The 15,868-nt window shown below is 39.0% G+C and overlaps 1 protein-coding gene across 3 annotated transcripts in view; it reads right to left on the minus strand.

Annotated features, from left to right (window-relative positions):
• MTA3 (metastasis associated 1 family member 3) overlaps positions 1-15,255 on the minus strand; it is a 138,699-nt gene extending 123,444 nt beyond the window's left edge. For 2 of the 3 annotated variants that reach the window (XM_054821860.1, XM_054821861.1), the window contains exons 1-3: positions 15,162-15,255; positions 12,847-12,914; positions 10,855-10,948 (exon numbers count right to left, since the gene is read on the minus strand). In XM_054821860.1, the coding sequence (XP_054677835.1) occupies positions 10,855-10,948; positions 12,847-12,914; positions 15,162-15,189 (190 nt within the window). In that variant the 5' untranslated portion in view covers positions 15,190-15,255. Of the gene's footprint in view, positions 1-10,854; positions 10,949-12,846; positions 12,915-14,165; positions 14,287-15,161 lie in introns of those variants that run through there. The other variant, XM_054821862.1, reaches the window with a different exon arrangement.
• Positions 15,256-15,868: the final 613 nt, after the last annotated feature.

A 15,868-nucleotide genomic window follows, 5' to 3' on the forward strand; every position in this document is an offset into this window, starting at 1 on the left:
TTTAAGCAGATCATTAGTAGCAGCAAGCAGCAGACTCAAAATAAAAAAAAAAAAACCCAAACAAACCAAAAAAGGAAAGTTTTAGTTCTATCCTCAAATCCAGGCTGGCACACCACTCCACAGAGCAAAAGTGGGGAATCTGACACTGACCAAGAAATCATTTTTAAATCTATCATCTGGCTCAAGAAATACAAGGGCTATCTGCAACAATGCCATGTAACCTGCATGAATAATTATTAGACCTGATTTTGAGAAAAGGGAGATCTGTATCTTCCATTTTCATGAGACTGATGCAATTAACAACTTTTCCCATCACTTGGATTTTCATCATTTCCATACAGACTTCCTGCTCCTAATATCTTGTTAAAACAAGACAGTCTTTCCTTCAGAACAGGCAACAGGTGTGCCTGATCTAGTTAGTTAATAAGATATATAGTTGCCTCCTTAATAAAATGCAGTGTAAATATTAAAAAAAAAAAAAAAAGTCATGTGGAGAGCTAAGAACACCAAAAATCTCTTAAGTTTTCTGTAAAACCCAGAGTCCACGTTTAAGATCTACACTGGCATTTTCTTTCACTGTGTGACAATAACCACAGAGCTTCAGAGATTTAAACTGCTTTTCTAAAATACAATTCATATCCTCAACAGCAGATAAACAGTTTTTCAAAATTTGTTGGCAGAGAGGAAAAGGCACAGATTGTACAAGCACTTTTCTACCCCTACTCAGAATGGCAAATGATTCTGCTCATAAAACACAAATTATTTATCTTCTACAGTATCTCCTTCCAGAAGAGCTGAATTTTGTTTGATTTTTTGCAGGGAGGAAAGAAGTAGTGGGGAAAAAAAAAAAAGAATCTGTATATCCTGTTCTTGAGTAAACTTAACCAAGACACATTAAAATTCTATGCACAGGATTTTAAAATGAGCAGAATGTTATCCAAGATAATATCTACTCAAGGTCTGCATGGTAAGAAAGCTTTTCTGTTTATAGACCTGACGAGACAAGCAGGAAGAAGAGTTCATTCACTCTGATGCTCTGTGTAAAACTTAAAAGTTCAGGTTTTTACATCTCCAGCTATGCTACAGATTTATCTTCCAGGGTATATTATTTCCTTGATGCATGTACAGAGATGTTAACATTATAATTAACTATACAATGAACTGAGAAAAGTATAGAGAGATATCAATATATGTTTCACTTTAAATTATTAAAACCTTTTGATTTATTAATTCTGATGCCAGTGGGAAAAAGCAAATAGAACAGCATAAGAATAAACATCACATTGTATTCACTAGTCAAATCTTTAACACATATGCCATTTTTGTCATTTTTTTAAAAATAAATGGAAATAAAGATCAAGTAAACCAATGAGGTTTTTCTTTTATACTGAGTACTTTCTTTTATACACTCTGCATTCAAATACCACATTTATTATATTACCAAGTAAAATATCAAAAATCATAATTTATTCACTTCATACATGTTGAATGTTCGGTATTCTGATCCTGGCTTTTTTTCCTCTTATTAAGAAAAAAATCAAAAACAGAAAAAAAAAAGAGAATAGCATTATGAAAGTATACGAAACTAGTCATTCTTTGAAGGCAAAAATAAATATATAAGCTGTCCATATATCAACACCCTTTTTCTTGTATGATACTTGGCAACTGAGTCCTTGGCCCCTTGAGGCCCTACCGAGAGTAACAGCATCAGGATTTCACTCCTGACAGCAGCATCCATCAAAGGATCCAGCCTAAGGAACTCTCACGTAGCAAAGGGCCACAGTACCCTGTAGGACTAGGTTACAGGTCACTGACCCTGCCAACACGAACCATTTCTGCACTGGTTTAAGCCAAAACAAGACTGCACTTTTAATACAGGAAATTGAAACATGACTCTCTTCAGCATTGCATATCACTGTCACAATCCTTCACAGAAACGAGAACAGACAAATGAAAATTTAACTCTATCACTGTGCATATCAAAAATGGGAAGATTGCTAATTTAGTTGTGCTGATTTTTGACAGATATTTAACCTGTTGTACAAGTAGAAAATGCACGCGTACTTACGTAACCCCTGTATATATGCATATATAGTGCTCTACGCATAGCCCAGCAACTATGCAATCTGCACAAAGACATCTTATGTACTTTGATAAATCTGCAAACAAGTTTTGGATTCAGACAGTGGATGAGAGTCAAAATGAACTACTTAGCTCCCCAAATTCTTTTAGGAATTTGATAATGTAGAACAGGCTTTTACTGAAAAAATAAAAAAATTGCACTTTTTAATCACTCAAATCGGGTTTGTTTATGGGACTAACGTATTCTACATTAGTACAAAACACCTCTCTGCAAGGATCCTTGCAGAAGCACTTGTGTGGCACATCAAAACCAGAATCAAAGCAGGTTCACAGTACAAATCTTCCCTTGCTCAGACAGGGTAACAAACAGTAGCTGAGGTGAAAAACAAAGTATTGATCAAACAAACAAATCCCATTGCCAAATAGCACAGCCATTCCAGCCACTCACTCTGACACTCCATGTGGTTCGAGGCATGTCAAACTCACCATACACAGTAACTTCAACCCCATATCCTGTTATTCGTGCAGGCTACATTTAACAGAGAGTTTACAGACAAACCACACTTTACAGATTAATCTTACTTGCTACTTCTACATTTTCCACAATACCTCACACCATATATCTACACAGCATTGCATGAATCGGCTTGGGTAGGAAGCACTACATTAATTCTCACACGGTGCTTTGCCCAAGCTAATAAGCTCCATCTCTGTCATCATGCGTGAAGTTACAGGCACGAATGAGTACTACCGAAGAAAACTACTGCAGGCTTCATTCCACCGCATGATACAGACGTTCAAGAATTACTGCTGGTAAGCCTTTAAACCATCATGCCTGATCCCCAATTCATACATTTAACTGCCACTGCACGATGGGAAAAAAGTCTTTCTGTATTAACAGTGAGTTTACATCATTCAGATTTGTAAATGATATAAACTACTGATTCAATTAGACTATCAGAGAACTCTTTGAAGATGTAAAATGCATCTCTAATTGGAACTTTACAGATAGAGATCACCTAGCGATGTTTTTGTAGTCTAAAATTTATGCCCCAGGTGTTTAGGTACAGTGTAGGTACAACTGAGGAGAAAGTGGGAAGAGTCACTTAAAATTACAAGCTAAGGAGAGGAAAAAAAAAGCAGAACCATCTGAGATTGTGGAAATCTAGGAGGTGCAAAACATTCTATTTATCTTCATAAGACAAAAAATTATGTGTAATAGTATCAATTTAAATGTGACTAGTATTTTGGAGGTCATCAAGAAAACAGCGTGGGACCATTGGCCTGCACAATTAACAAACATTAAGGAGGCAAGAAGGTTAGCTGCTGAGAGATGAGAGTTACGTGTTTTCCACAAATCAAAAGAAACCCAGAACAAGAAGTACAGTAATACTGATGCACGTATTTAAACTTGACCATGGGGAAATGAATCCTAAGGAACACAGGGAAACAGAGAACGCACAAAGCTTTGGCAGTTTTCTGTGAATGCTGTCTCCTTCCAAAAACTCAAATGTGAAGAATTTATGAGTAGAGCTCAAAACAGTGCCACCTTTTGTACCCCACTGAGTACCTCCCCATGGAAGAAACAAACTAAAAAAGTAATTCCTGTAATTAGGTAATAAAAATAAAAGCTGAATTTCAGATATCTATTAAACAGTTTTAAGCATAAATATGAACTGGTATTTTGCAGCTTTTCACTCTCCACAGCAAACTTATGGAGTTAATCCAGATTTTGGTTTCAGTTTGGTTTTACATTCACAGAGATTGGCAGCAACACGTTCAAGCCTTTTAAATTATGTGTTCAGAAAATAAGATTTTTTAATTAAAAAAAATAAATCTAAGTATGGCTGCCCAAAATTATAAATCTATTCTTAAAAGGTCAAAAGATGAAGCTAGCAGTTACTAGCTAGTTTGCTACTTCAAACAAAAATTCAGATGCAGTTATACAAACTAACTGCATAGAGTGGACAATACTTTTGTATGTGCAAAATCCTACATGTCTAAATGCAGATCACACACACTCAGGTGAAAAATATGTATTTATGCAAGTTTTCCATCAGAGCTAAGAACTCCTAAAACTATAAATTTAGTTGGAAATCCATTCACTCCACGAGAAGATCATTAACATTCACAATCTAACAAGACATTCTGCACCAAAGCAAGAGTTTGAACGGCCACAGCAGTTAATAATTCCACAAGATACTTAGAGCTGACAGTAAACTTATTAATGAGACAATATATGCTACAGTTAACTACTAATTCTAAAATGTTATTCACAAAAAGAAGATTCAGATACTGTCAGAAGCAAAAAGCTCCTCATTACTGCTTATCGCTTTTACTGTTGAGGGAAGAAAAAAAAAAATCACAAGTATGCAGTTCTTGCACAAAAATCAAATGAACAAAACACGTAATTTATGAGACTAACCAAAGTACCCTTGAAAAGGATAATTGGGAGCCTTGAGACAAGTTTCTCCTTGGCGACAAGGATGTAATTTTGGACAAGGCTTGCTCTATTTCAGCAAGTTCTGAGTTTTTTCTCCCCCTCTCCAAATAAATTACAACTGAAGGCATTCTCTTGGGTAAATGAAGGAAAACTTCATGTTCCCTTGTCTCAGGAAATCAAAAAGGCCATGTTTCCTCAAAAAAACCCACTATTCTTCAAGCTCATTTTCAGTGAAAGCAATAGTTACAGTAACAGAAAAATACCTTAGCATAAAAGCTACTCTGCCACTAAAGAATTTGTTATCTGTATCATCCTTAAATGGTCCTCCAGGGTGTGTCTAACCCACATCACAGACTTCAGGATACCCAGAAGCAACATAACATACTCGAATTTGCTAGTGCTTAGTTTACATGTCTCTATTAGTTGACTGTAAATAAGTGTAACATGTAAAATTCCCGTCTCAAGCAAAAAAGCCATTGGAACTCATTCTCCTAAACTTTCCTGGCTTACTGTATTTGTTTTTGTCTCTGTTCACCATCCCATCTTCAAAGCAAACTGAAGAGTCTTCTGATGGCTTGCTCACCGACAGACTTCTGAAAGACTTGTCTTTCCCTCAAAGAAAAGATGGTTGATATGTGACATCAAAAATAATTTTGTCCTAATTCTTCAGTACTCAGGGGGGATGGACACACACACATGACATGAAGCTGCAAACACTACTTTGTATTTACAGAAACCTTGAGATTAAGAAGGTAGTATCTCACTGAACCAGTTACGCAAGTCTGCTCACCCACTCCTTGAGTATATCTACCAGCCAAGCCTCCTCCTTCCTCCTTATAAATGCTCCAAGAGATTCTCCCATCTTTGATTCCCAGCCCTGCCTTTCCACACCTTAGCTCCTTTCCCTCCTATCTAATGTCCAGCAAAATGGTATCCTTCATCACAAAGTAGTATCGACAGATCTGTTTGCTTAACACTAGGCAAGAAGGAGGCTTTCTTGCTTAGTGCAATTAAAACACGAACCATAACCTAACAGAAAACCTTCCAGAAGTCACCAAATTCCATGGAAGAGTCACACACTACTGTAAGAGAGACAAATCAATTGAACTCTTGAGCTCTAAAGATTTATTTTTGCACTCATGTGATCATAAATAAAACCCAAAAGGTTTTGTTTCTGGTTTATTTGTAACAAGACCCATGCAATACAATGAACTTTTCATTCAAAGGACCACCCAGTAAACAGGTAGCTAAAAACTCTCTCTGCCTCTGAGCATCACTTTCCTCTAGCACAGATGCCAATCTCTACTTGCACTACCAGTAAAGTGAATAAACTGTCTATATTTATTCCCCTGGTAGTTGTATACAGGATATAACAATATAGGCATTTACCACAATTTAAAAAAAAATATTATTAATTATTTCAACATTTAAAATTATGAAGGTGGAAAAAATGGATCATATTCAATGGAAGAATTAACATTTGTCTCTCACATTGATTTGATCAAAGGTACTTCTAGCTAAATTTAGGCTATGGAGACAACAAGTATTCAAGGGAATTAATGGGACCATAAAAAAAAAAGTCAATTTAAGGTTTCAAATAAATTCTCCAGTCAAAAGATACTTTTTATGCTAAGACACTGTATGATTTGAATTAGGTAAAGTCTCTCATCTTAAAGTGAGTTTTTAGAAAAGGGATTATGATTAAAGAAACATTATACCCTTTCTGAATAACAGCTTTTTAGTTTGATGTACAAGAACTACTATGATGAAAAAGAACCACAGGAAAAAACCCACCAGGATTTTGGTTGTGTTATCATCTGATTGGACAAAACCAGCCCTGTAGTACTAGCTTATAGATGTTTTGAATTACACTGAGTCAAATACATAACTAAGAGAAAAGAACACTGAAAAACACAAGGCATTTTACTCAGGAGTTCTTTACTGGACCCCCAGGGTCTTCACATACATATCTTTTTTTTTCTTATAGACTGAATATCTGAATAGTCCTATTTCTGTTTTAGTGCTATGTACACTTCAGAAAAATACTGAAAACTGAAACTTTCTAAGTTGTATTTTTTCAATCATTGGAAAAGGCAGGAAAAACTCTCATGTTTTTCCTGGAATTGAGTATTAAGAATACCACTATGCAAAAGCAACCATATATTAAAAAAACCTGATGACATATGAAAGGAATTAACTTTTCAGTTTTGTGTATCTTTGGGAATATTAATGAGTAACTTGCATTACTATTAAATATATTAAACAATATTTCTCAAGTTAAGCTCATTGTCTTGCCATCTTCTGTGCTACCTGCTAGCCTGCTGCTCTACTGAAATAAAATGCTTCCCAAAAGTCAGATGAAATATTAACAGCTTCATTCTCTCGGATGCATCAAGAATGTTTGGCAATTATTATGATACTAATGTAGATTGTAAATATGCAAAATAATTGGTTTGGGTGGGTTTTCTTCACAAATACAAAGCATCTTTACATAAAAGCAAGAGAGCTCAACAACAGCAAAAGTACTGTGTAAGATCGAACCATTTCCAGGAGTGCTGGAACATTCTTGCTATTAATATATAAAATAAACTCTTAGTTTTTAGGCTAATTATGTGTAAGGTGCTTTGAGATCTTTTAACGGGAGCTATAAAAATGTATTGATATATTAAATATTTTCCACCAACCTTAATAAGAGCATTACTTTACAGATAAAGAAACTAAAGTACAGAGAGAATACTTAATTTTTTTCTGATCACGATACATCAGTGCCATACCAAGGTCAGAAACGAGTACAGACTCCAACTGTTCAAGAGGAATCACTAGATCTGTAGTAGGACTCTTCCTTTCTTCCTAGAGATCTATTGTGTACAAAAGTTCTAAGTTGAGTCCTTCCCTGTAGCCCAAAACTAGTGCTGGTAGAGTGCTAGTACAGTCCCCCCTCCCCAGCTATTAAAACCTTGCCCTACAATATTTACATCAACTCCACTTTAGATAAAGGATCATCTAAATTTTACAGCTCCAGCTGGTAATTTCTCTTTCAATCACACCATTCAGTTAGAAAACATCTCTACGCCACTCCTTTATGTTTGCTTCACCCATTTTAACGAGCTATGTGGTTTTGTCCCATCTCTCCGAGTTCATTTGCTTACATACTTCAATCATCCGTTGCAATAGCTCTTGTACTGCCTGCTGTTTTCTATTCATCTCTTTTCCCCATAAAGTAAGCCTTACTCTGCTGCACAAAGAAAAGAACGGCCCCCTCGCAATGACCCTATGGTAATGGCTACAACCTAAGAGCTGGTGGATGCTACATTCCACCAGAACTCCCCTACTCAGTTTAGGAGGCTGCACAGGATCAAGAAGCTGATCTTGGCCAGTATTTTGTTTTGGCTTTCAAGTTGGCCTTATCATACACCCTGTTTTATAGTAACAAATCAAAGGGGGAAAAACATAGTGTCTTCAAGAGCCCATAAAACATTCCAAAACCCCGGGATTTCAGTGGCTACATTTAGAACTATTTCCTGATCCAGACTGACATCATACATGATGCTCGTACACAAATAAAAATGCTTGTTAATTAACTTCCACCTGAAACACCAGTGAAAAAACAGGAAATGCAATTTCCTCACAGATTAGTGTCAGATGCTTTGAAACCTCTGTACCCGAGTATTTTAGAATAGCCTAAGGAAAACTTAATTTCCCCCAAAAAACATTTCTTTTTATATCCTGAAACTTTTTGGAAGACAACTTAAAAAAAACAAACAAAAAATCCCACGAATAAACAGTATATGGACTCTTTACCAGTGACAATGTCATAGATCTACTTCATTCCATTCTTCCCGAACATTAAAATTGTTTTGAAACTTCTTCAAATCACTGAAAATTTGTTCTTAAAATTCCAAAATATTTTCTCACAAAGCTATTTTCTTCTCTTATTAAATGAGACCATAACTACATCACAAAATGCAAGCTTCAGAAATTGAAGTGTCATCCAAAAAAACCCAATCCCCACCTGCTAAAATCTTCAAAAGTGCATTACTCAAGAGAGCTTTCTCTACCATAAAGAAAAAAAAAATAATTGCTAGCAATATAAAATGTCATTAGAAAAGATCAAGCAGATTTTATACTTAAGACTTCTCTAGACACGTACACTGGAGTAACCAGTAACTGAACGAGAATTTCCATTCTGTAAGAAACTCGTATCTTTTAGCATTTATTTTATAACACGCCAGGTAGAAGTGTTGAAGCACCAACACTTTCAGCTACATAAAACATTCCCAAAACATTCAATTCATAAATATACAAATATTTTGTTTACACACATCGTATTTTTAAACAGAACACTGTGGTATTCCAGAATCAAAACATTTAAATTGATTTGACATTTAACTACATCTGCTGTATGAGCTGTATGAAGATCCAGACGAGCAATCCTTCACTATATGCTGTCCCCTATAACTGTAACATATATCTCATAAGGTAACCTAGCTTTACAGATTCCACAGATTGGTCAGAAAGAAAATGTCCACAGAGACACCTAATTCATAAGAACGATGGGTTAAAAGACTTATGATCTGTGAGACAGAGAATTCTAACGATGCTTGTTGAATCAGCTAGAAATTACAGTTTTATTTTCTCACTAGAAAACAGCAAGAGAATCTCGATAGAGAAAATGCGATGGAAGATTCCATGGTACTTCTACTGACACCAACCCCTAGTATGCTATAGTGGAAGAGCAACAGACCGTCAAGTCCTTTATATCAAAGTGCTGACAAAATGGCAATCCAAAACTCACAAAGGAAATAGAAAAATCTTATTCACTCTTCCAGATCAAACAATGCCCACAGAACTAGCACATCCTTTTCTAAAAAAATAAGCCAAACAAACAAACAAAAGAAAAATCTCTACAAAGATTCACCTTTTAAAAATCAAATTAAAAAAACAATAATTGTATTTCCAGTAAAATTGTTACCCTTTTCATCATTCCCTGCCTCCTCCATTAGAAAAGAAAAACAAGGAAAATGTGCTGGAAAGCTTCGTGAAACTCACTAAAAGTTCTATGTTTCTATGTATTTCATATGGAACAACTCAAAAGACTATAATGATTGTGAGGGCAGACTACAATACAATAGGTCACCAATAATTATAAAGTGTACCTAACTATATTAGAAAAACATTTAAATAAGTCATCCCCTTAGAACATAAGCAAAATGTATATTCTTTCTTTAAAAAAACAAGCTAGTACTTCATGCTACATACTCAAATCACCTCTACTTCTCTATGACCAATGAAAGAATAAAACCAAAGGCAGCTGTGTCTCATCACTAAAGGCATTTGTATGAGTAAAATTATCAGAATTTGACGTTAAACGAATTGTAAGGTATTTTGTAAGCACCTAATTACTCTATCATAGAACTGCACATAAAATATGGCATTAGCTAATGTCTTTGAACAGATTCATCCCAATATATTATAGAAGAGATACTTATAATCCCTATGTCACTTATTTACATACTCATTTTGAAAACTCAAGTATCATTTATAATCAAAATGCTATTTAACAGTATATGGCAAGAGATTTACCAGACATTGACATTTGTAACACTTCAGTTATTGACAAACATGAGCTCAATGTTTTGCAAATAACTATCTTCTCAAACATCTGTTTTTCAGGTTCTGTTTTTGTCTTCAGAATTATATATTTAATTATAAAGTTATGGAAAAATGTGATATTTCAGTTGTAGATCAAATGGCAGCTACCAAAAAAAGCTAAGTTCATGATGCAAACGGGCCTTTTTGCCTATTACTACTTGTTGATTTTCTGAAAACTCAATGAGATTATGCTTACTGTAATTTAACTGATATCTACATTTATCATAAATGCACATAACAGCTATTTTACAATCTCCAGTGATTTTCAGTCTCCAATGATACATTTCATTCTTCACAGTAAGCAATACACGTTTACGTCTAACTAAAAAAGTGAAATCAAATCCTCACAAACACTGTTAAGTTTAAATCAACTTACACCCAAGATTTACTGTTGATATAAACAAAGAAATATAGCTCTATCTTCCAGATGAAGAAAGATACTATTTTTTTTTTCCGATGGAGACTTTCAATCACTTTAAATATAGCTTAACTTAAGTCCTGGAAGTAAGTACTAGGATCAGGGCCAGTATCAGATAATGCTAAGCATCTAACTGGATATTAATTAATGCCTAATATAAATTATATATTCCTCATGCCAAAGAAATGCAATTTTAGGTAGCTGCAGAAACTGAACAGGCTGTGATAGAAAGAAAAAATGCCCTATACAATCTACTTACTAGCATGCTTATCTGCAAGCATTATAAGGCTGTTGGAAATATCTCTTCGCCTGTAAAAACACACCACTTTTGCTTCCACGTTTCCATTGGCAGTCTACAAAAGAAAGATTAAACAGAATCAGAATGTATCCTTCCTCAGCTGAGTAACACAAATTAAATGCCCTCTGCTTGCAATTATCCCTCATATAAGTAGTTCTCACATGATCAGTCAGGCTGAAATCAACAGAATTAACTCAATTAAGTAAAAACTTCCTGACACAGGCCAATATCAATTTCAGATCAGATAACAGTATTGACTATAATTATTTAGTCCTAAGAATTTATATATTATTTGGCTGTTTAGAGATATAATGCCAATATTATGTTAACATGAGAATCCTTAAGAAATATTAGAAGCTTGTGAGCATTTCTTTGCAACCCAGCTTTAGGCAGAAATGTGTATTTCAAAGTACTCTGGCACTTTTTTGGAATCATATTTAATATAACATGGTTTATTTGAAAATCCACTGCAGCTTGTAGGGGAAAAGAGCTATTTAGTTCACAGTTGTTTTCATGACTCATTACAGGGATCATGCTCTTTAACCTGAGAATCTACTAATATCTGAAGAACTGTACCTTCTTTCTTGTACGAAAAGTACAAAATTAGTTCATTACTTTGAGTTACTTATTTAAAACTTGAGATGTGGCACTGAAAAGTAACGTGTTTTAATTAAGTTTCTAATGAAAAAAGAAAGCATTTTATATCCAGTAAAATGGTAACCAAACCATTTCATTACATATTTGCGTAACATCTCTACGTTTGCTCAATGCCTTTAACACATGACAGCACATAATTCACAATTAAGATATCTGGACTACATCCTCAAAACTCTCTTAAAAAAAAAATTTTAAAAAATCAATACATGACTGTGCTCTATCATCCACAAGCAAGATTAAATTATAGCAATGCAGTTTAAAGATAATAAACATGACATTCAGAACATGATTGGAATCACTTCAATTAGTGTAAATAAAAAATATTCTCCAATAAAAGACCAAAATGATTTACCATGCACAAGCTCAGTGGATGTTGTGTTGGACAGCACTGACAGGTAACATGGTTGATGCCTGCTACGGAGTAGTGTTATGTTCCATTAATAAGAAAATCGTTTGCAGGTCACTAATTTTTTAATTTACTTTCTAACCACAGGGAAAAAAAATCTTTATCATTATTTACATCACAATAAGCATTTTGATCATTAACTTTTGACACAATGTATCAGTAAGTTTTAATACTGTTTGATGGAATAGTAAAAACATGCCATGCTAAAAAAAAAATAAAATCCCACATCACTCTTAGTAGTATAAGAACGAAGAAAAATAATCGTACTTTTCCCCAAAATGACACTCTGAAAAGCCTCCATTCTTTATAAAAATAGACTGAGGATCAAGAGAGAGAATAGTCTATTTCTATTCAAAAGCCCATCCTTCATTCACAGCTGCCAATAAGCAGAGCAATAAACAGCCACAGAAGTCACATATTCTGTTATTTGATCACTGCAAAGTCTCACTGATAGCTACTACCTCTTTACACATATATCCAAAATCAGACACATTACATGATCGCTATCATTCCAGATGGATTCACAGTGTCATCACCATACAGACAATTAAATTCACTTCCTCAAGCATTCATAGGATTGGTTTGGAAATTTTTACAGCAGAGTACTCCTGCTCACCAGGAATGATCAACTGTGGGTTTCCTTAGATAACAGGGCAGAATTACAAGATAACACATAGCAAGATTTCAGTAACTGAACCATACACAAAATACACAGCAAATCTCAAGAAAGTAAAAAAAAAAAACCAAAACCAAAACCAAACACTAAACCCAGGAAAAGAAAAACCAGAAAATTCTACAACACAAATCTTATGGGATGGAAATCATTCTGGTTTTGAAAAGTACATTGACTGTTGTCAAAGGTTAAGCAAGAATCATAGATACTTGAGTACCTTGTTAAGTTCTTCAATTCTCCTAATGAGATAGGGATTGCTAGAAGAATTTTCAAAATAAACGTAATCTGCAATGAAAAAAGTAAAGATATTGAAATACAAAAAAACCCCAAATGTAAAAGCCTATCATAGTTAGTGCAATTTTTTTCTTTTAAATCTAGAAGCTGTTAAAAAGCTGAGCTCTCTTAGTAAATGTGAAGTATTTCTATACTGAGAATTAACATATTTTGTTCCTAAATTCTGGTCATAACTGCACTACATGTGCTTTAAGAATCATGCTGAAATCAAGTCAAATGCCTTGGGTTGGAGCTCACACTGTAATTCAGTAACCCACACACTTCATAAATCTTGATATAAAAGTGGTGGTTTCTCACAATTGACTAGGGAAGATTAAAGAATCAAGCGCTTTAGTGAGCTTCTGTATTATGGAGATAAATATTTCTGTAAGATATGCTACCTCACATTTATTATCAGGTGCTATGGTAGTACAGTTGTCCAAATAAGTCATGTATATTTTATGATACTCGCTTTTGTTGTCATCTCTGTTCAGTAACATGCAAACTATATTAAGCAGTAACAGTCATGAGGTTAGCAAGGTTCTTCCAGGACAAAATCTCTTACAGTATCATTAATATAAAAATATTTTCACAGAGTATATGGAAGTTTACTCATATCCTGAAAGCCATTCCCATGTAACATACAAAGAATTGACATGCAGCACGTTTCCTTCAGTAGTTTTCTCAAAACTTGTTTTTGTCAAATGAAAAAGTACCTGTCAAGTGCTAACGACACTTTACATCTGGTATTTGCCTTCTGCACCTTGCAAACTTTATTTAAAAAAATATTTGTGTGCAGGGGACCATAATGATGTTTAACACTCTTCCGCAGCGCTTTCATACCGCATTACAGTGAAACGGAGCCTCAGGTAGCTCATTTAGCTCTACAGAAAGAACATGATCTCGGGATATTGTTCACTATTACTTATTAAGATTAAAAAAAAAATAAAAAATATATAGCATTGATGACCTAAAAAGCAAACCCTACCCAGATTTCAACAGTGCTGCTCAGAGAAGGATTACTTCCATGAGTAAAGGCTGATGGGATTACAATCTAAATGCCCTAATGAGGGAGTAATGCAGAGAGATGATTTGTGGATGTATCAACATATCTCAAAACAGAGGCAGAAAGAGATTCCAACTAACTACTACCACCCCTCATTTCTCTGCATCTTCTCTCTCACCTCAGGCTGCTGAGGAGAGCAGGAGGAGACAAGCCATTTTTGAGCACCAAGTACTGAAAACCTAACTTGAGCAGTGTACCTGAGCGGCAGCGCCAGGAACACAGCCACGTTCGCTCCCTAAGGGAGGGCAGCACAAAGTTATCCGTGTCTATTTCCACAGGGTGGGAAGAGAAACGCTGGCCGTGTTTTTTACCGCCTAAGTACCCCCCTTCGCCAGCAGTCCCGTATCAGCGCACTCCTCGGGGGTCACGTCGGTAAGCAGGAAAGCTGACAGAAACCCCCGGTTACACAGCCGGATTTATTATTTGTCCCTGGGAGATGAAGGAAGGCGCGCAGAAACTCTGCCGCTGAAGGGAGGGAGCGGGGACAGGGGAACGGCACGGTGGGAAGCGCCACCGGGCGCCCCTCGGGGCGGCCACCGGCTGCCCGCGCCACGCCACCCGGGCCCGCCAGGCCGCAGCGGCGGCTGGGTTGGGCCGAGGCAGGCTCCCGGGCCGGGGGCGCACGGCCATGGTAGGCCGCCCCCTCGCTCGCCTCGCAGGCGGGGCAGCCTGCTGCGGTGCGGTGCGCTGGCTCGGCGGGTGGCCGCCGGGCGGCCCCTTCACTGCTCGCCGGGGAAGGAGGCGAAGCGCGAAGGGAGGCCGTGCCCGGCCCGCGCCGCGCTGAGGGGGCAGGAAGCCGGCAGCGCCGCTCCCCCCCTTCCCCGCGGAGGGCGGCGCTGCCCTTCTCCTCCTCGGCGGTGGGGGCCGGCCTCCCACCCGGCGCACAGGGCTGGCGGGGGAGGAACCTGCGTCCTCCCCCTCCGCCCCGCGGAGGGCCCGGCGGCCCCTTTGCCGGGGCCGGCTGCCGCCTCCCGCCTCCCGCCGCGGCCTGGCCGCCCCGCTCGGGGCCATGGCGCTGGCGACGGGAGGCGAAGGGGGCCGGTGCGCCTCTCTTCACCCCGGCGCGGTGCGCGCAGCCCCCGGCGCGGCACGCACAGCCCACGGCGCGGCTAGGCCCCCCGGCCAGGCGCCGTCCCCGCTGCCGGGCGCAGGGCCCCCCGGCGCCGAGCGGGCGCTGCCCCGTCCCCACATACCTCCCACTCGGTACATGTTGGCCGCCATGTCTGCGCTCTGCGCCCTCCTCCTCCTCCCGCCGCCTCTGCCGGGCTGGGCAAGGAGGGAGCGGCTCCCGCGGCCCCCCCGCCCCGCGCTCGCCCCCACCCTGCGCCACCCCTCCCCGCCCGGGCACAGGACACAGCGCCGCGCCTCACGGGGCCGCCGCCGCCGCCTCGGCCGCTTCCGGAGCCGCCCGGCGGGGAAAGGGTTAAACAACCGCCCCCACCGCTTTCCTCCCTCCCCCCCGCACACCGGCCCCGGGGCGGGTCGGAGGCAGGGGCCCAGCGCCGCGGGGCGGCGGCCCGGACGCAGGTGGGGCGGCCCGAGCCGGGACAGGGGCCGCAGCCGGGCGTTCCTGGGGGAGGTGCGGGTGTGCGGCCCCCCCCGGCCCAGCGGGGAGCTACGTGCCCTGCCTCAGGGCGAGGGCTGCCCGCCGTGCCCCGAAACCCGCCACGTTTTGCGGACTGCCGCCGCTTTGTCCCAAAACTGGGAACCCCCGCGCTGCGCGGAAGAAGTGGTGACTCTTTCTTCCATCTCCTCTCCGTGTGTCGTGTCCCCCCCCCGCTTTTTTTTTTTTTTTTTAATGGATGGTTGCCTCTCCCCCGGCGCCGCTTTGTCCCCTGCAGCCGAGGGATCTCTCCCGCTAGGAAACTCCTAGTAATAACCCAAAGAAAGTTTCTCACAC

Source organism: Grus americana, chromosome 3 (genome assembly GCF_028858705.1).
Source record: "Grus americana isolate bGruAme1 chromosome 3, bGruAme1.mat, whole genome shotgun sequence".
NCBI lineage: Eukaryota > Metazoa > Chordata > Aves > Gruiformes > Gruidae > Grus > Grus americana.